The 21,605-nt window shown below is 39.1% G+C and overlaps 1 protein-coding gene across 2 annotated transcripts; it reads right to left on the bottom strand.

Annotated features, from left to right (window-relative positions):
* Nucleotides 1-545: 545 nt before the first annotated feature.
* On the bottom strand, nucleotides 546-21,475 carry LOC116737476 (interleukin-18). Of its 2 annotated transcripts, XM_032590642.1 has the most exons (6): nucleotides 21,181-21,475; nucleotides 10,072-10,148; nucleotides 9,945-9,971; nucleotides 9,697-9,837; nucleotides 3,841-3,977; nucleotides 546-3,668 (listed from the first exon to the last, which is right to left on the bottom strand). In XM_032590642.1, exons 2-6 carry the CDS (start codon nucleotides 10,136-10,138, stop codon nucleotides 3,438-3,440), a joined length of 603 nt encoding a protein of 200 aa, XP_032446533.1. In that variant the 5' UTR covers nucleotides 10,139-10,148; nucleotides 21,181-21,475; the 3' UTR covers nucleotides 546-3,437. The 2 variants fall into 2 exon arrangements, with proteins under 2 accessions (XP_032446533.1, XP_032446532.1); XM_032590641.1 differs by lacking the exon at nucleotides 21,181-21,475 and having other exon boundaries at nucleotides 10,072-12,023.
* Between the last annotated feature and the right edge of the window lie 130 nt (nucleotides 21,476-21,605).

Genomic DNA, 21,605 nt, shown 5'->3' with positions numbered 1-21,605 from the left:
AAAGCTTGGAACTCCTTCAGCGTTGTCATGATAACCTGGTGCTCTCTCATTGTCTCTCAGGTTGTGAGGACCATCTGACCTAGACAGATTCACACATGGACCATATTCCTTCCCTTTCCTGACAATAGATGTCCAGGAGACGTTCAATGGTTTAGAGATTTTTTTTGACTCCATCCCCTGACTGACACTTTTTAATAACCCTTTCTCTGACTGGCTTGGAGTGTCCTTTATTCTTTGTGCTGTAATGGTAGCCATGAATACTGATGAACCAGTGAATGGACCTTCCAGACACAATCACTGGAGATACTTACAGCACTTAGATGACCTCTATTCCATTTATTGCGAGACTATTAGCACCAATTAGCTTGACCTCTATTGAATTAGATCAGTCATTTATGTAGTCACTTACTTCATGCTAAATATTTTTGTCATTTTTATAGAAATCAGTTTTCATTTTGACTTGAAAGGCATTTTGGGGGGTTTTTTGGCAAAAAGATATTGAGCACAGTTGATTTGTAAAAGCAACAAACAAGGCTAACACATCCAAGGGGTGAGTTTTTTTTTTATTGTCAGTGTTTGTTACCCACCCCCCAGTTTGACAACATTGTATCAATATCAATCAGAGAAAGTACACTGAACAAAAGTATAAATGCAATATGTCATATATAAGACTTTTATGATCATTTGGGTTTCACAGTATGTAGAGAAACTCAAAATATATTTTCAGTAATTACTGATCTTCATATCAGCATTGATAACATTGTGGTATGCCCATTTGTAGTGGATTGACAGTCCTTTGAACATGATAGGGGTCAGGTTGAGGAATTTGATTTTGACCAAGTTGGCTTCTCATAGGTGGTTACGGACAGTCTGAGGTGTGATGCGTCTGTTGTGCAGACCAATAGAATCATCAGCTGTGTGTGTCGCTGGATTTAGCCGATCCTGCAGATGGATGAGCCGGATGTGGCGATCTTGTGCTGGAGTGGTCACACATGGCTGACGAGGATGAGGTCGATTTGCAGTAGTGCCAGTCTGTTGGAAACCAACTCTTAAATGGCCAATGGTCCAATTATGGACATTGAACCGTGCAGCTACTGCTCTGGTGGAAGTCCCTGCATCCAACATGCCAATGGCATGCTCCTGCATAACTTGAGACATCTGAGGCATTATGACTTGTGACAAAATTTGACATTTTCGGGTGGAAATTTTATTGTCTAGTCCAAGGATTGTCCAGTTTTTGCTCATTTTGTCTGATCGCCCAGTGGACATGCCCCACCCATGCGCTGAGTAAAAAACACATCTCACTGAGTAATGCTCTCTGAGAAGCAAGTTGGTTTAAAAATTATTCACAAATCAAGAGAAATATTACTTTTGTACAATAAAATGTCAGCAAATGCTCATTTACAGATGTTAACTCCACATGTGTGAGGGATTTATCCCCCTCAACAGGTGTTGTTGTTTTTTTGTGCTTCCTGTATTGTTGCTTTATTTAACATTTTGTTTTGATCATCCTCTCTTTCCTTTGAGGTCATGTGCTGCCATGGAGGCGCACCCATGAGCAGTGATGCCTAGGACCTGGTGTTTCCAATTTACCTTACTGGGAAGGTCCATTGTTTGAGAAGGAGGAGAGATGTTTGTTTTATTTTTTGTTTGGTCCCAGTTTATTTTTGTTTTTGTTAAATTGTTAGTTGTAATTCTGTGAATATTTGTTTAGGAATATTGTTTAGCACAAATGTTTGTTCTTTCGTTTACCTGGAAATGTAATTGTTGTCTCCGCCCCTTAATTAGTCCTGGCCATGCTTTAAAAGCCAGGTGGTTTGAATCAGAAGGGTGGCTCCCTCTTGTTTGGAATGTTTGTCAGTGTGAAAATGGTAGTGTAATGTGCAAGAAGGAACTGATATAAAGAAAAGTTTTAGAGCTCTATAATGACTGGACTTGTCTGATTTTGGATCGCAAACCAACAACATGGCAACAATATTTGACATGGGGCGTTTATATTTTTGTTCAGTATTCATTTTTATAATATTGATGCAACCAGTTAAGGAAATGGGTAGCATCTTTAATCTATAAAAGCTAACAGACATTCCAATATGGAATATACTATTCATCTCTGATGTTATATTGCATGATGATAAATCTGAATCTGAAAAGTTGTTGACTTTATTATCTCGGCTGATGCATCCCTGTAAGCCACAACAACCAAACAGAAAGGCAGGCGTTCTAGGACAAAAAATGAAAGAAAACAGAAGATTAAAATAATAGCAGATATTGAAAATATGTTAGGTGTTCATTTCTAATGCATTTCAGATGTGAAAATGTTTTTAAATCTCTCATTACTGAAGTTTCAAATTAAGGTTTCCCAAATCACACACTAGGTTTGAAATATTCTGCTACTGGCATAGAATAATCTAGTCCAGATTTGAAGTGTCGATGTATGTTCGTTTTTAAAGCAGAACAGATGATTTCTTAACACTTATATGTATAATTTCCATAATTAGTTACTTATTTATAGTCATATGTTAAGCATAATTTACATGATTATTATTATTAGCTGAATTTAACTTGATTGTACATAATTACAAAAAGGTGACATGAAAAATTAAAAGCATGATTTATTTTGGAGAGAGGAAGTCTTTTATTTTGAAGAATGCTAAACAGGATCTCGTTTTGTCTTTTGCCACTATCTTGCCTTCTGTTGATTTTGGTTGCTTGGTGACGAACAGCCGTCGTTATTCAGCTATTATATTGTTCAATAAAAATCTGGACAGAAAATGTTCAGAAAATACATCTGGGCCTCTGTTATAATCGCCTTTAGCCATTTCCCAAATCAAAAGCTACAATCGGATTTTATTTGTACTTATGTACAAACAGGTACATTATGTACGTTTCAAACAGGTTTTAGAAAACAAATCATCAGTAGAACAAGAGAAAACATAAGCATACAAAGCCAAGAACAAAATAGCAAACATTTATTTAATCCTGGCCTTCATCTCAATCTAAATATATCACTTATAGACTCAGTAATTATCGATAATGAGTCATTTAAAACATGGTATTCATATTCCTATTCAAAAGAACCAACAAATGGATTATAGTACATAAAAACAAAATTATTACAAAATGACTCATAAGAGAACAAGCATATTTGCTAATTCATAATAATAATAATTACAATTATAAATAACAATATAATTGTAATTATATTCTGATAATACAGCATCAGAATAATTACTAACTTCTTTCTTATGTATACTAAATAATATACGTACATAAACTTAGTTATATCACAAACAAATCAAATAAACAACTAATGGTCATAGCAATGACAGCAACATAATAATCTACAAATAATGTTAATAGTAGCAGAAGAAAGAAAGAAACTCACTATCCATTTAATAAAGTGGCTAGTGAATGTTGTATTTTCCCAAGAAAAATAATTATGAACTGCATTTATTTACACAGAAAATGCTACGCTCATCCACTTCATCCATGGATCCCTGACGCAGAATTAGTTTATGCATGCAAGGCATGTCCTCCTCACGCTCGAATCCCAGGAAGTAGCCTGGGTACATGGTGGATTCAAACTTGTATTTGCCAGTGGAGATACAGTTCCACCTGAACAGAGCCTTGTGTGCCGCTGCTTTAATCATCTTCGGGACTTCAGGATCCTAGCAGTGACAGAAGTGGGAAAACTGGTTAGGCTTCATTTTGTTATGTTGCTGAGTAACAGTGAAGGCATTTATCTTATTTGGAATCACTCTGCCATTATTTTTCACCCACAGTGATACGATTAGCTGCACCTCAGCACACAGTCTCATTTCACATGTAAGAAAGCCTCACCATGGGCTCTGGGCACACTTCCTTGTTATCTTTGCAGGATATCATCATTTTCTCATCATCAGCACAGACGTAGAGCATGACTGACTGATAGTTGTTAAGTAATGAGTCCTGATAAATCTGGATTTCAAAAGTGCAATCTGAAAGAAAAAAACAAACAAAAAAACAAATATAATCAAGATGTTTTCTAAGTGACCTGCACAACAGAACTTATTGTGATACCTTACACTAGAGTGATCATGTTGACTATCTGTTGTGCATTTTTTTGCAGAGCTTTTATGCTGCTGTTCTTAGCAGTATTACTAGACATGGCTTGGGTGGATTGCTTACTGTGGGGTCCAAAAATAGATTCGCCAATATAGTGAAAACCTCATTGAAAATAATTGGGTTGAATTTTAAGCCCCTGCCCTTCCAGTCTGTCTATGAGGGCACTGTGATTAAACAGAATCCGTCTCATGTTCTGTTTGAACATTATGAATTATTACCTTCAGAAGAATATCACAGAGCCATTCATTGCAAAAGCAACTGGGTTTTTTAAAGTCCTTTCTCCCAAATTCCATTTAGTTTCTTAATACATCTAGATTACTTTTTTTTGTGGTTTTCTTATTTTTCCTATGTAGTGTCTATTTATTTTCTCTCTTTTAAAATTGTAATTGTTTAATAACTTGTTTATATTACAACATCAATGAAGTAGTGCTGTGTCAGGACATCCAATAGTTGTGATCTTGGCATAGTTATGTTGTCCCTCATTCCAGATGCCATGTTTTAATACATCTGTCTCATTTCTTGAAATTTGACTGCAATAAGACATTTCCTGTCTTATTGAAGTGTGTTTCAATGTCCTGCAGTTGTTATACTTCTGTCTAGGGATGCACTGTCCCACTTTTTTCACTTACAGATATCTGAGGTTTAACATCGGCCTATGCAAATCTGGTCAAACATGTCAATTTAAACTGTAACAAATTTTTCAAATGGTTCAGAAAGTGCAGTTAGAAATTTTAAATATAATCTAAAATAAATCAAGCATAACGTCATACAGAGCACAAAGCATAGAATTAGACTGAATAGATCTGCCATTATGGACTGGGCACACTGTCTCTGATACCCGATCTATAATACTTTTCAATACTGGACTAATACTGGAGCAAGACCCTGGAGGACCCAGCAGGGATGGGCCCTTAGGAGCATCCTACATTAATGGATGCTCCTCATCCATTAATGTAGGATGGGGAGCATCTCTACTGTTGCTCCTTATGAACCTGTAAAGTGTATGTTATCTAATCTAATGTTCTGTTTTGGAATGCTACTGGGAAATAAATTTACTAATAATTCCCTCACAGAGTCACAACCTGCCACGGTCTGATAAACCTTGGCTGAGTAAGAGCTCTGTGATTCACTGTACATGATCTTTATTCCAATCATCTGTTAGAACTGAGATTCCTGGACGATGCTATTAGAATTTAGTGGAAATGTGAAACGGCTCATCAGGGCAAAGTGTGGCATTTGCACCATATGCTGGCTAGACTGTTTGGGTTAAGGCCAACAGAGAGACATATTTTGCTTCAAATCCAAAAATTTTACTCTACTCCCAATTTTGTTTTACAATTTCAAACAATATATGAAAGGTAAGTAATACCATGTGGCTTCCAAGAATGGGTAAGAACTTGTATATCTGGCATGATGTGTACCAAGGTAGCATGTTTTGCAATATTATTCATAATTTGTACTGGTCAGATGCAAAGTGATAGGCAATCAATGAGGCAAATGACACATTCAGCAGTTTTTGTCTGTGATGCAAACATTCCTTCCTTGTTATTTTGACAAGGCTATTCTGCCATGCCATTCACCCCCAAAATAAATAAACATTAACTTTTATTATTTAATTGCCACAATGTATTTTCAATTGTTCATTTTTAAGTAAAATGGAATAAAAAAGTTGTTTTTTTCTACCAAGGTAGTTCTTGGTTTTCTGTAGTTAAGAGTGCAGTGAGCCCACCGAGGGCCTACCATCCAAATAGAAGAATATTTTTCAGCTTTTATTTAGCTGGATTTTGAATTGAAGTTGACTCAAAGAAAGGATGATTTACATCAAAATAAGTTTTTGAAAATTTATTTGGCATTTTTTTAGAAAGAAAAGGGAGAAAAAAAATCAACAAAAGCCCAAAATCGAATTTGACATGGAAAAAAAAAAAAAGAAATCTGATTTCATTTTTAAGGCATATCACCCAGTGTGATGTGTGTTTTCTGCGTATGTATTTTGGTTAATTGAGTCCCTGTGTTGTCTTGTCAAGCCCGATTGCTTCCAACTGTCTCTCCTTCCTCTGATTATCCGTGTCTTATAGTTTGTCCATAGCTTGTCATTGTGAGTCTACCTGAGTTTGTGATTGTGTCTCGTTCCGTACCTGTGGTTCCTGTGCATTGTGTTCAACTTCATTGTAATTGCAGCTCATCCCTTGGGGTATGTCTCTATCAGCCTTATACATGTAGAGATTTTTATCTTTTTTTTGCCAGATCATCTGTACAAAGTGGCTCAATTCTAGTGGCAGACCAGTCTCCCATAGTGTACTTGGAAGGCCTCCAGGCTTCAATTTCCCTCTACCAGGCTAAGTCTTGCTGGTTTTTGTTTGTATTCAAAAAATAAAATAAATGTATTTATTTATTTATTTTACATGAGCTGACTGAAAGTCTCTTTGCTGCACTGAGAATTTCACTGGCAGAGCAGAATTATTCCTGAAAGATGGGTTTATGGTTGATGCAATGAAAAGGGCACAAAGTTCTCACCAGTCACTTTGACTGGCGCCTCTGCATGTTGGCCACCTTGTGCACTATCGCTGTTCGATCTCTGAAATTTGCCGCGGTGTGGGTCATGCCCCACCTTTCACTCAAACTGGACACGACCTCACCTGTATCATCATTTATAATCAACCACTTGTGAGGATTCATGTTTCTTTGGAAAATTCTTCATCAAGGTTTGAGTCAAGTTTAAAGCCACTGCCTTTGCTCTGGTTGTGCAGCCCAATGTGAACTGCTAATATAACCAGTAGTCCCGTTTTTAGAGTTGTGCTTTGAGTGTGCAGTGAGAATGATGCGTCTTTGTGAACATAGAATTACGTGTGACGTATGGGTTTATATCTCAACATGCTTTGCACTTTTACAAAGTTGCCAACTCTTTAAAATCTTACATTTAAATGTTAAACAATTTAAAATCTTTTAATTTATGTATACTGAAACCATCAAATCAAATTTAACAGCATCAATATTCTCAGTAAGTGTTAAATTTCTCTATCTGGGGGTCTTTAGCAGCTGCTGGCTTCAGCAGATTTATCAGAAGTGCAAATAATTGATACTTATTTTGATTGTATTTTTTTTATTTGTTGTTTTTAAAACTCTATAGTTGTGGGTTTAAATAGCATTTCACTGACAATGTCTTCCCGTAACATATAATTACCCAGCTATATTTTCACATTTCCTGTCAATTCAACACCTCTTAATACAAAACACTGTGGACTGCCTCGGGCTTAGCAAGTTTTCTGGAGTAAATCCTGCAGTCAATAGATAATTTACCTGTGCAAGAAGACAACTAAGTCAGTATGTTATTACAATATCTTACCACATTTCTATACCTGACAAAAGGATGAAACTAATTTATAGTACTGTATCAAATGTTTTTGTTAATCCTGTCTGGCATTTTTGCATTATTTACAGGTATTTTTGTGGACCTTACAAGTGTTTAACTCCACAGCTTTTACATCAGGCAGTTTTGCTTTGTCTGAACCTTTGAAGTAAGTGTGTCTAAAACGAAGCTACTTAAACATTATTCCCTCATGTCTAAATTATGTCAATATATAACTAATGCCAGGTTATCTAAGAGAATTAAGCCATCATAAATTAGATCAATCTATTTCAGCTCATCTCTTTATTAAAAATAGTATGTTGGAAAATATTTATAGACTTGTCAATGATCAAAAGAAAAACCTACATTAGTATTATGGTTGTTGTAAGCTGCTGAGCAACTTCTCCATGTTTCCACTGGTGTGACTTATCAGTCTGTGAAGTTGGAGAGCCTACCTACAATCACCCTAATCCTGGAGTCTGCAACCTGTGGCTATGGAGCCTGATGTGACTCTTTAGACCCTCTGCTAAGTTTAATCAAAATTGCTAAAGAATTGTGTAAAGTTAAAAAACAATTATAGTGTTTACAGTTTTTCCAAGGTGTTTTCATGCTATTTATGTGGAACATTTTCACAAAGTATGAAAAGGAAAATCATTTTTAATAAACACATTTTTTGGTCAATCCATCCTTTTTTATGTCAGTTTCTGGTATAAAATTAAATGGTCTATTGAAGAAAATGCATTAAGTGGTGGTATTATGTATTTTTCAGGAACTTGGTGCCATTTTATAGCACAATCAAATAACTATGTTACTTAAGTAAGCTCTATACATGTAATAAAACTTTAAAGAAATTTGACTTAGCAGGTTGACACCTTGAAATTGGGCCGTTTTGCTCTTTCTGTCATCCCACTTTCAGCAAGTCCACCTCTGACTGCTGTAACCCAGAGTAAAAACGGCCCTTAATCCCGCCTTTGCTGCTCCATTGGATAGAGTGACAGTCAGTCACACAGTGCATTCAGCCAATCACTGCGTCTGGAGTGGTTAATCAGGCCTGCTCCAGCTTTCCCAGTCAGGTGTGAGGGGGAGAGCTGGAGACAACGAAGCTACAGGTTTGTGCTTCCAAACAATTAGTTCATCTCTTTGTTTATAATGCACTTTTAAAACTCAATATAAAAATCATGTAGATCTGAATACACAGTGAGCTTGGAGCCATGAAGCTGTCATGCACTGAACTATATATGGAATTGGTGAGTAGTGAACACAATGTTGTTTTGTTTTGTTTAGCATGTTGGTAGCCAATGCTAATTGTTTGATCATCAATTGTCACATGATTTAACTTCTTAAATTCAATATATGTGTTTAAGATAATGAGATAAATGCTGATATCTTTATTTTGTCTTAAAGATTTGATTGTGGATATCAAATCTACAGCATTTATTTCTGTATGTAACTGAAACAAGACTAGTTAACTAGCAGGCTGGTAATTTACTGGTCCTGTTTATTTCAATACAGGCCCAGTGACCCTTTTAGGGTTAAAGGATGGCGAGCTTCTGACAACTGGCTGGAGCCAAGAGAACCTGAAATTCACTCCATACTGGACTGTTAGGAGGCTGATGGTCTGTACTGGTTTCCCCTCCATCTCATCATACAGACACACAATCCATTATTCATCTCTTCTCCATTGGAAACAAATTGCGCTTGGACATTTACACCTCAAATATCTGGACAATCAAACCATGGACTTTTCAAATGTGTGTCAGTCAGACACTGTGCTGACCGGTGGGGAAATTTAGGATGTTTGTGCACATTTATATGGAAGATTTACTGCAGTACTGTGTATATATATTTTGTATTTATTTTTTGGGTTCCATGTATGTTTTGTGTCTTGTGGTGTTCACTTTAATTTTCCCTTCTTTAAAATACATGGTATTGAAAACAGTTATTCTTTTGTATTGTTTTTATTGATTACTGACAACTGCTCCAGTAGATGAATTTAGTCTGACATAATATGTCATCTAGTCCCTTAGTACATTAAGTAGTGCTACACTGACTTAGTAAACCAAGATGAAGGTTTTACAGTAACCAAGTCAAAGTCTGGATGAAATCTAATTAGTGAGGTACTGTCTGTGTGGCCATTACTAGGCCACACAGGCCATTCAAGCTAAAAAATACTCCAGTGTGGCTCTACGAAAGCAATTCTGTAAAGATCTCGCTGTCAAAAGCAGAGGAGTTGTGTTGTCTCTTACCAGGCTGTCCTCGATCATGGACTGTTCTGTCCTCGAATTCAAATTTTCCCGAAGTTTTCAAAACAAGAAACTTTTGGTCCTTGCTTTGGATCCACCTTGATATTGGAGGCTCACATCTCCTGAAAGCATCTGAATGAAGCTCTGCATATCATAGAAAACCAGTTACAACCATTGCTACTGCATCTTTACTACTACTAGAGGTCAATAAATATGAAACAAGCTGATATATAAACGAATATATAAGCTACCTGTTTCACATGAAGTAGAACTGGTCTCTGTGCACAGGTTAAAAAACATAATTAAAGTGTTGTTTTTTTATCCAACAACATCAAAGCCAAATAGATTTACAGATTAGAAAAGTATGTAATCACCTACCTTCAAAGTAAAAAGAATTGTCAGTTGTTTCTATGAACTTCAGATGAGAGTCTTCACAGGTAGCCATTAGTGGATGCCTACAGAAGAAAAACACAAAACATAAACCACAATATGTTTCCATAAGGAAACATATCCTTATCACTGAATGTGATCCGAGCCATGTCTAACAAACAACTGCAAACAATCTGGGCATGATTTAAAATCCTTTAAATGAGGTGCTAGAAAAGGTACCTGACAGACTTGAGACTAGCAATCTATAGTTGCTCGAGAGGGCAGTGCTCGTTATAGCACTACCCTCCCGAACCTGCTGAAATGTGTGCCCCAGAAGCAGGGGTCCCACAGGCCAAAAAGGCCCGACAGGACTCCTTCTTCAGCCTGACAGCATCCCGAAACAATGGTGTCCACCAACGGGTTTGAGGGTTGCTGCTATGATGGGCACCGACAACATTGCGGCCACAACTCATTTGCCTTAATAACACAGGTCAGATCACTTCCATCTCACTCATGGTGCAACACAGGATACAAAAACATGCTGCTAAGCACACTCTGAAGTGTAGTTCCCACTCCTATCTTTTTCTTCTAAAAACTCTAGTCTTTTCAACTCTTAAAGGTTTGACTAAATTAATTTTAAAAAAGTTAACAACTTGCTACTGTAAATGCATCTTTGACAAACTCACATTTAGGTTCAAAATCTAAAACTCGCTAATTTTATTTGACTTAAAGAATAGAAGATAGTAGACACAACTAAATGCTGCTAAAATGTTTTACAGTGTAGATGACCTATTGAACTAATGCCAGCTTGTTTTACAGTACAAAAAGAATATTGATTAAAAAAAGCAGTAATGTTCTGCATAGTAAGTACCTGAGACCTGCTACATTTTATCACTTGCATAATTATTAAGGCTCTGCACTAATGAAGAAATGTAATAAATAACAGGACTACAACTCTAATAATACTTATGACATTAAAATGCTGTTAATAACAATTGTTGTGAAACCTTTTTACCAACTGCTAATGTAACACAAGCATCAGAGTATTAAGTCCGTACAGAGATTTTTGCAGTTTATACACAAGTCTTTCAATTTCCTGAGATTCCCACTTATAGCCCTCTAGTTGATAAATATAAAGTTCATACTCTATTGGGGCATGTAGATATGCTGTCTTTACATCCATCTGGTGAACAAACACGTTCTTTTGTTCCACCTTTAGCATTAAACAGTCCAGCAGAAACTGGAATAGCTAAAACGATTCCTCGAGTGATTCGAGTACCTCGATTATTAAAATCCCTCGAGGAAAATTTATCTGCCTCGAAGCTTCGTTAATTTATGTTTCATTATTTAATGAACCGTGTTCCGGTCGGGTTATTACTTGTGTTGCACAATACTCTCACTTCTGCCTGAGTTGTTAACGAAAGCTAAGTGTTAGCAGCATAACGTCCAGTTTTCAAGTTTGGCCTGGGAAGATTTTATTGATTCATGATAATGTCTGGGTTTTGTCGTATTTGGGGTACCAATAAACATCCTTAAAACGACTGGCGCAATGCCTGGAGTACAGCAGCTTTTCTCCTCCTGGAGCTGCTGCCTGGTGGTAGGGAAGAGTACTGCAGGTGTATTTATCCGGATAGACTGTACACGGCGGCCGGCTGCGCATTAGATGATTAACGCATCCGTAAAGCTATGTTCATCCGTCATAGCTTTACGGATGAACTGTAAAATTTATTTCATATCATCTTGGTCTCAACAAATGGGTGGCGGAGCACATTGTGGCGGTATGTAGCTGGTAGATGTGTCTCTGTGTGTGATGAATAAAGGTGTCAAATCCCATTGCTAACATAAACACAAAAGCTATAAATGTCTGGACAAGGTGAGAGTTTATCTATTAAATCGACTGAAGATCAATACATAAACTAAAAGCTGGAGCATAGACATTTTTTATAAGCGTATTTGTGAGCCTGCCTCTTTATTATTAAATTGAATATAATTTCAGATCTTTGTATTACTTCAAGTTAACTTAGAAAGTGAGCTATTATTGTTACGAGTTAATTTTTTAAACTACAGAAAAGTTATTGTTTGGGAAGCTCAAATATGAAAAAATTGGACTGATGTTGATATGCGATAATACTACTGCCGTTATGTTAGATTTACCAATGTTTTCTTTTTTTTGTTATCCGATTACTCAATCAATCGTAAGAATAATCGATAGATTACTCTATTACTAAAATATTTGTTTACAACAGCCCTAAACTGGAACAAAACTACCTACAGTACAGACCAAAAGTTTGGACACACCTTCTCATTGAATTCAATGAGAAAGTGTGTCCAAACTTTTGGTCTGTATTGAGTACAGACCAAAAGTTTGGACACACAGTTGTGTCCAAACTTTTGGTCTGTACTGTATGTGAAATCAAGTTTATTCAAAACCCTGCTGATCATTGTGTGTACACAAAGATTACTGATCCTGAAAAGGTGTTTATTATAATATGGGTAGACGATTTGATTATTGATGCCAGTGATATGAATGCCTTTAGCGATGTAAAAGAGAAACTTGCGTCCATATTTAGGATGAAGGATTTAGGAAAGTTGACATATTTTCTTGGCATTGACTTTGAGCAAGATGCTGACCATATTAAAATGTCACAGTCCAAGTGTGTGGGGAAAATACTGAAAAAGTTTGACATGCAGAACTGTAAGAACTATCCCCTGTGATCAGAAAGTTAATTGTGCTGAAGTAATGAGTAATGTCAGAAAATACAGGGAGGCACTAGGAAGCGTAATCTATTTGGCGCCGGCACAGCTGGCTGCTTGCAGATGCAGCTCCCGTCATATGTGTTAATCTGTGTATATTTCCTGTAACCGATTAAGGATCCGTGCTTAAAGAACCCATAGACCAGGGGTGTCAAACTCAATTTCACCAAGGGCCACTTCAGCATATTGGCCACCCTCAATGGGCCACATTGACGGTATAAATCAGGAATGCCCAAGTGCAGTCCTCCAGACTGCAACTTTTAGATGCGTCCCTGCTAAAACATACCCCAGACAAAAAGTTGACTTTCCTCATTAGCAGCAACTCAGTTCTGTAGAGGCCTATAAATGAGTCAATGATCCAGGTGTGTTAGAGAAAGAACGCATCTAAAGTTGCAGAGTGATAGGTCTGGAAAACTAGACTTGGTCAACCCTAGCATAAATGTATGAAAATACAATGTTAAAAATAAATTAAACAACACCTCATATTGTTAAATAACTGATTTTATGTATTCAAGTTTTAAATATTACATTTGAGTTTGCATGGATGTAAAATTACTGCTCAGTTTAAAAATTACAGTATTTTTAAACTGAGCAGTTTAAAAATATGCTCAGTATTTTTAAACTGCTCAGCTAAACTTCGCTCTTTAGCTTGTTAGCTTGTCGATGTTTCAGTTTTATTCGCTGGGAAAATTAATCTTTGTCTGCTTTAAAGATAAGCAGACAAAGAATAAAAACAAGTTTTGATATTAACTCTCAACTTCATTCACAAAACTTTTTCGTTATTTATTACACAACGAACATGCATTTCACATAAGAACAAAACAATGAGGTGATGTTGCCTGTCCTTGAACACAACGCTGATCCCTCTTCACCCTGTCACCAACTCACACACATCCTCATTGTGTTGTGTTCTGTAAATAAACAAAACACAAGCAAAATCAATAAACTATATGCATATTCCAGTATACTGAGTTTTGGTTTTACATTCATTCTATTTAAATTTAGTTTGTTTGTGCTTACCAATGTTTTCTGGCCGGATGTCTGGCACCGTTTTCCCCTGGTCAGTTCGTCGATGTCTGGTTTTAGTTCTATTCTGTGGCAATCCGCAAAACGGCGTGTAGGTTTTCGTCAGTAATGCGCGATCTGTGCTTGGTCTTGTTTAAATTCATTATTGAAAACATCTGTTCGCACAGATAGGTGCTTCCAAACGTGGAGAAAACACGAGCTGCATGGAGTCGAAGCTGTGGCATCAAATCAGGGGGCAGTAGACGGTAAAAGTCCTCGATTGAAACATCACGGGACTTCGCTCTTTAGCTTGTTAGCTTGTCGATGTTTCAGTTTTATTCGCTGGGAAAATTAATAATCAGCTTGAGGTGACTCTGCTGCACTCTAGTGGCGAGAAGCCGTAATGTTGGTTGGTAAGAATCGGAAGGCATTATGGGATATGTAGTTTGTAGTCAATTCGTGCTCAAAACCTATTTTAAGTCAATCAATGGGGCTGTAAAACGGTGGTAGGGGGGAGAGGGCCACATAAAATGACGTAGCGGGCCACATGTGGCCCCCGGGCCTTGAGTTTGACACATGTGCCATAGACCATCAGTTAAGCTTTCCACAATGGCTGGATGTGGTTTTTTCGCTGTTCTCCGCGTTCTTCTGCTACTTTTTCTACTCTTTGTTATGGAGAACCTCGCCGAATGGAGTAGCGGCATTGTTTACGCGTGTGAACAGCTGATTGCGCTGTGTAAGCCTCTGCTGCTGCCCGGAGACAGGCCTGTGGTCCCAGAGGAGTTACGGAGGAGACGCCGGGGCTGCAGGTCTGGAGTTAAACGGAGGGAGAAGAGGAGACGGCACAAACCAGCGGTACCGGCGATTATTGTGGGGAACGTGAGGTCTTTGGGGAATAAGACGGACAAACTCACGGCGCTGGTTAGGACCCAGAAGGAGTACAGGGAGTGCAGTATCTTCTGCTTCACGGAAACCTGGCTGCACTCGCTTATTCCGGACTACAGCGTGGAGGTCCCTGGATTTTCCTTTGTGCGGGGGGACAGGGACTTTTCCAAGAGTCGGAAGAAGAAGGACGGCAGGATTGCACTTTATGTGAGTGAGAGGTCATGTTAACGTGAAGGAACAGACATTGAACTTCTGGCTGTGGGAATGCGGCCGTATTATTTACCGAGGGAGTTTACGTCCGCCATTTTGATCGCTGTTTACATTCCCTCATCAGCTGATGCAGCGGTGGCCTGTGACGTCATCAGCTCTACCACAGCCAAACTCCAGACTCAACACCCGGACGCCTTCATGGTCATCACAGGTGACTTTAACCATGCCTCATTGGACAAAACTCTACACAACTTCCAGCAGTATGTTGACTGTCCCACCAGGGAAAACAAAATGCTGGATCTCCTGTATGCTAATGCCAAAGATGCATACAGCGCCACAGCCCTGCCCCCCCTTGGCAGGTCGGACCACATCTTGGTAAGGATGACTCCTAAGTATGTCCCTCTAGTGAGTAGGCAGCCTGTGAGCATCAGGACGGTGAGGAGGTGGACACAGGAGGCAGCTGAGGCACTGCAGGACTGCTTTGGGTCGACAGACTGGGATGTGCTCTGTGGGCCTCATGGGGAGGACATCGACAACATGTCTGACTGCATCATGGACTACATCAGATTCTGTGAGGACATTGTCATGCCAGCCCGGACCGTGCGCTGCTTCTCCAACAACAAACCCTGGATTACCAGTGACCTGAAGGCACTTCTAAACAAAAAGAAGATGGCTTTCAGGTCTGGAGATAAGGAGGAGCAGAGGAGAGTTCAGCGTGAACTCAGAGAGACACTGAGGACATGCAAGGACAACTACAGGAGGAAGCTTGAGTCTAAACTCGAGCAGAACAGTGGGAGAGATGTGTGGAAAGGAATGAAGCACATCGCTGGGTTGAAGGGGAAAGACACACAGACATCTGGGAGCCTGGATAGAGCAAACCAGTTCAACCAGTTTTTCAACAGGTTTAGCTCACCTCCTGCTACACCCCTACCACCACCATCCCCCCACACATCCACACTGCCCCAAGTTGTTCAACCCACCTACCGCCATTCTCCTGCACACCACCTCTCCTTCAGCCCCCCAACCCTCCCTCCTCCCCCATCTCCACTGCAGACAACAACACCTACCCCCAGCTAACAGTGACTACAGGCCAGGTTAAGAGACAGTTGGAGCGATTACACCAGGGGAAGGCTGCAGGACCTGATGGCATTACACCACGGATCCTGAAGACCTGCTCCGGCCAGCTGTCCCCTGCACTGGCACACATGTACAACCTGAGCTTGAGGCTGGAGAGAGTCCTGCTGCGGTGGAAGACATCACATGTGGTCCCTGTTCCCAAGAAGCCAAGGCCATCCGACGCAGAGGACTACAGACCAGTTGCTCTCACATCTCATGTGATGAAGGTCATGGAGAGACTGGTCCTGGTCCAGCTGAGGCCACGTTTCTAGACCCCCTGCAATTTGCCTACCAGCCCCACTTAGGAGTTGACGATGCCGTCATCTTCCTGCTGCAACGAGCACTTTCGCACCTGGATGGTGGAGGAGACACTGTGAGAATCACATTCTTTGATTTCTCCAGTGCCTTCAACACCATCCAGCCTCTGCTACTGGGTGAGAAGCTGCGGAGGATGGGTGTCGACGACTCAGTGATCTCCTGGGTTACTGACTACTTGACAGGCAGGCCACAGTTTGTCCATCTGGGCAGTGTCCTGTCTGGTGTGGTGGTCAGTGACATAGGAGCTCCACAGGGAACTGTGCTTTCTCCCTTTCTCTTCACCCTGTACACCACTGATTTCCAGTACAACTCTGAGTCATGTCACCTACAGAAGTTTTCTGATGATTCAGCGGTTGTCGGGTGTATAGGGGATGGAGGGGAGGGGGAGTACAGGACACTGGTGGACGGCTTTGTGGAGTGGTCTGAGCAGAATCACCTGAGGCTCAACATTAGTAAGACCAGAGAGATGGTGATTGACTTCAGAAGGAAGAAGACATCTTCACGGCCACTGAAGATCAAAGGGGAAGTGGTGGAGGAGGTGGAGGATTACAAATACCTGGGAGTTGTAATCGGCAACAGACTGGACTGGGCATCTAACACTGACGCTGTGTGCAATAAGGGGATGAGCAGACTCTATTTTTTAAGGAAGCTGAGATCCTTCAATGTGTGCAGCAAGATGTTGGAGACCTTTTATCACAGTGTTGTTGCCGGTGCCATCTTCTTTGCTGCTGTGTGTTGGGGAAGCAGCATCAGAGCCAGCGACTCTAATAGACTGGACAAAATCATCAGGAAAGCTGGCTCTGTACTGGGACTAAGGCTGGAGTCCCTGGAAACTGTGGTGGAGAGGAGGACACTGAAGAAGGTTCTCTCTATTATGGACAATAAACAGCACCCTCTCCACCATATAGTGGACAGACAGCGGAGCACCTTCTCACATAGGCTGCTCCAGCTCCGCTGTCGTAGGGACAGATACAGGAAATCCTTCCTGCCACATGCCATCTCACTGTACAATAAAAGCTAAATCATTGTTCTGCACTAATCAGTCCAATTTTGCACAACTGCACTGTGGCACACTTGCTGTACATATATTTAAATACACATATCTGCATTTTTTGAATCTTTGCAAGGACTGCTCTAAGTTGCTTTTTATAGTAACAGCATTTTATATTTTTACAATTTATAGCATTTTATATTTTATTTTTATTTTATCTACAACTACTACTCAGTGGTAGTTGTTATTGTGTCTTGTCTCTATGCTGTAACTGCGAAGTAATTTCCCTGCTGGGATGAATAAAGTACTTCTATTCTATTCTATACAAGGCCAGATTTAAGCTACGTAATGAGTAAACTGGCACAGTATTTTGCAAACCATACCACAGAGCAGTGGAATACTGTAAAGCATGTTTTCAGATTTCTAAAAGGCACACAAAACAAGGAACTATGTTTTAAAAAAGGTGCCTGTGAGAACCTTATGCCGATTGGGCAGCTGATGTATCATATTGAAGAAGTACTACAGGTCACTGCATGAGTCTAAATAAGGATGGTCCATTAGTCTCATGGAAGAGCACAAGAGAGTCTACTGTAGTCTACTATCTATGCTAGAGGCAGAGTATATGGCAGTAGCTGCTACTGTACAGCAGTGCTTATACTTGAAACAACTGTTGTTCACCGTGGATGGTTTGGATTATTTAGCTAAGCTCTGAGGACAATCAGGGATCCCATTCTTAGCCAAACATCCTGTGTACAAACAAAGATGTAAGCATGTTGATATTAAATATTATTTTTTCAGATCAGTTATAAATGAAGGGAAAGTTTTTCTAGAGTACTGTCCAACTAATGAAAGATGCAAATGTAGTAACCAAATCAGCAACAAAGATTAAGTTGAGGAAGTGTGAAATGTTTATGTTTGGTGTAGCATGAATGTATTTTGGTTGAAATATTAAGAGTCAGAGGAAATTACCCAAATGTGAGTAAGGAGGCATGTTGACATCATGAACATTTCTGTGCTCTCATTTGTTGTTTGTTTTTGTTTTCTTATTGGTTGATTTTGTGTCACATTGTGTGCCCTGTTTAAAATAAAAGGTGTCTCCTTCAAACAAAGGAGGAACAACACAAAGCCAAACTGTCTCATGCTGTCACAATGAACACTGAGTCAAAAAGTGAATCTGCTGATAAATCCTTTCATTCAGATTTTAAGAGGCTAAAGTTGTAGTATGCAACTTTTACAAAAATAAGTCACTACTACTGATTACTTTCACACCAGATGTATTGTGCAAGTGAAAACCCTCAGCGAGGCTAAAACATTTCCTTTCAGATATTTGGCCAGCACAACAATTTCCCACAGTTCCACATCTGGTAACCATCATTATCCAAAGCATACACGCATATCTACTTATTGCAGTTCAGTTAAGTTCAGTTTATTTGTACGGCACCAGTTCACAATCGGTCATCTCAAGGCACTTTATAATAGAAACATGTCCAAGTCATATTTAGCTATACAGAAATGTGTTATCAATATAATAAAATCCTGCGACAGACTGGCGACCTGTCAGGGTGTACCCCGCCTCTTGCCCGAAACGAGAAAGGCACCAGCACTCCTCCTAACCCCACTGGGGACAAGGGTGTAAAGAAAATGGATGGATGGATGGATATAATAACATCAAATAATAGACTAATGGTTCTCCAACTTTTATAAAGCAAATACTGCCTCAGTAGGGCTGCAGCACACTATTATTTTAGTAATCAAGTGTTTGATCAATCGTTCTGGCAAGTAAGCAGTTAAAAACAAAATTGGCACATTGTGCAGATTTTTTTTACTTAACCACTTAAGCTTATTTTGTAAAACATTAAAGATACATGAAAATGCAAATTAACAAATCTTTTAATTAGGGAAAGGATAAATTATGCAAATGGAAATGATTAAACTCGTCTTAATTTGTCACGCGATTAACTGATTTAATGTTTATTATGTCAGGGCTGTTAGAACTCCTAATTGGAAGATTGTAGGTTTGATTCCAGCTTCCTTTTATCACATGTCATTGTGTGTGAGTTTATGATGGGTGAATGTGGCATAGAGTATTGACTAGTCAAAATGACTGGAGAAGCACCATATCAGTTAAATCAGGGGTACCCAAACTTTTTGAGACCAAGATCTACTTTTTCTCTCACCAGCCGGATGAGATCTACTACATGACACGAAGACATAAAAATTGTAAATTAAACTCTATTGACTTATTTTATATGTGAATATCCATCAGTTATAGCAGACTTAGAGTGATAGAAAACCTAATGCAGTTTCTTCCTCAGTGAGATTCTGACACTGGGAGGAGGTTACTGGTTTCTCAGTCACAAGCAAACCTGAGGCCAGCAGGTGTCAGACATTTATGCTAGATCTGAACTTTGGTTTGATGACCTCAATATGATAAATTTCAGACTGAGAAGAGGAAGCAAAGAGCTCTGTTAAGATAAAAGCACATCTTTTATCTTAACAGATAAAAGAACCTTGGAGGATATTTTTCCTCCAACAGTTTCCAGAGGAATCGCCTGAAACCAGATGTTGGACAGGATTTTATTTCAATGTCATTTGTGAATTTTAGCTTCTTATTTTCAACAGTGGAGCTAGAAAGGTTGAAAAAGATTGTCATTTTGGAGAAAGTCTCATCAACATCAATATTTCCACTAAATAAGAGACAAAAATTAATAGCATGTTTGATGGAGGAAAATCCTCTCAGACTCTGAGCTCAAAGCGAGATGCCAGAGAGCACCAAGCTTATTTATTTATTTTTAATATTAGACAATAATCTCATATAATTGTCACGCTAGGAGCCATTTGTTTGTTAGATACTTATTGAAATATATTTGTCCTATTTGATGGTTATTGTAACGTATGCTGCAAACAGACGAGGTAATTAGTCTGTTTGCAGCAACTTTTTTTTACAGCAACTGTAAAAAAAAAAAAAAAAAAAAGGTCAAATAACCTGAACAGGGGGTCAACTCAAAACCACTTTCTCATTTAGTATACCCGTTGCCGTGACAACCGCGCTCAGCAAGCCAAGCAGTGATTACTTAAAAACATGACGTTCAGTTCGTTACGATATTAGGTTTTCAGGCTTGAGGTTTATTTCGCGATTATTTGCGCAACACCTTGTTGAAACAATAATTACTGGCATTATTTTTGTTGGGTCATTAATTTGAACACGTTTTGTTGCTTTTTTTTTATTCTTTAATAAAGTTACAAACGTGTTGGATCTTAGTGAATATTTTGATAAGCGCATCAGAAGAGGACATGCTGGTTTCAGCCTCATGGTTGCGTTCAGTTTGTCACCTACTGCCGAGATCCGCGATCGAGCCCTGAGTTAAGTCTATTTACTATGTACTCCAGTTAATGGTTACTAAATTTGTTGAAGATTATTTCAATAACTGATTCATACAATGAATTGTTTCAGATATACCCTTCAGTTTTCCAGCTTCTTCAACCCTGGCATCTGTTTTAAAGTGTGAGTAACTGTCTGAACATTAAACACCTAAAAAATTTAAAAAACACAATAAATCCCAACTAATGTTGCAGAGCAACTCTAATATCCTTCGACCATGAGTGATTTCTTTATCGCACACATAGCATAAAATAAATGGTTTACACACAATTAGCAGGAAAAAATCTGGGCTGATTGCTGAACTGGAGCAAAGCCGCAAAGCAGCTTTACGTTAACTACAGGTAGAAACGTGTAAAAAAAAAAAAAAACAGCACCAGCCTGTTGTCTAACCTCTTACAGCCACACCCGTGTTGAGTTCTATCCATCAAAAGCTTAATGGGGAAAGTAAGTACCATACCTTGAAAATATGCTCTCCGTGGTGCAACTCAGCTCTGACAATAAAGCAAAAACTGCAACTCTCCGCCTTTTAGACGTGTTTAAATGTTAAAAAGTAACTCCTGGTTCTCCTGTGTCGCACCCACTCTGGCTCCGTGTCGCCGCTTCGTCCTCAACCCAGACTGGACTGATTCCACTCTCTTCTGCCTCACACTCACCCTGCCGCGTGAATTCTGACGTGAGGCGAGCTCACTTCCCGGTCCAGACGGAAGTGAAAGCGAAGGACGGAGTTAAGATAGTTTAAACGAAAAATAATTCCACTTCCATTTTCTGCTGTGTGCAGTACTCTGGCCTAGGGTTATGAATTTTTCTCTGTTAAGCACAAAACAGGAACTGTTTAAATGTTTTTTTTCTTTTGTAACTTGACTTTAAGGGTCCACTTAGGTT

The sequence above is a fragment of the Xiphophorus hellerii genome, chromosome 18 (genome assembly GCF_003331165.1).
Source record: "Xiphophorus hellerii strain 12219 chromosome 18, Xiphophorus_hellerii-4.1, whole genome shotgun sequence".
Taxonomy (NCBI): domain Eukaryota; kingdom Metazoa; phylum Chordata; class Actinopteri; order Cyprinodontiformes; family Poeciliidae; genus Xiphophorus; species Xiphophorus hellerii.
The sequence above is the reverse complement of the archived record's forward strand: the minus strand, read 5'-3'. Positions and strand labels throughout refer to the sequence as shown.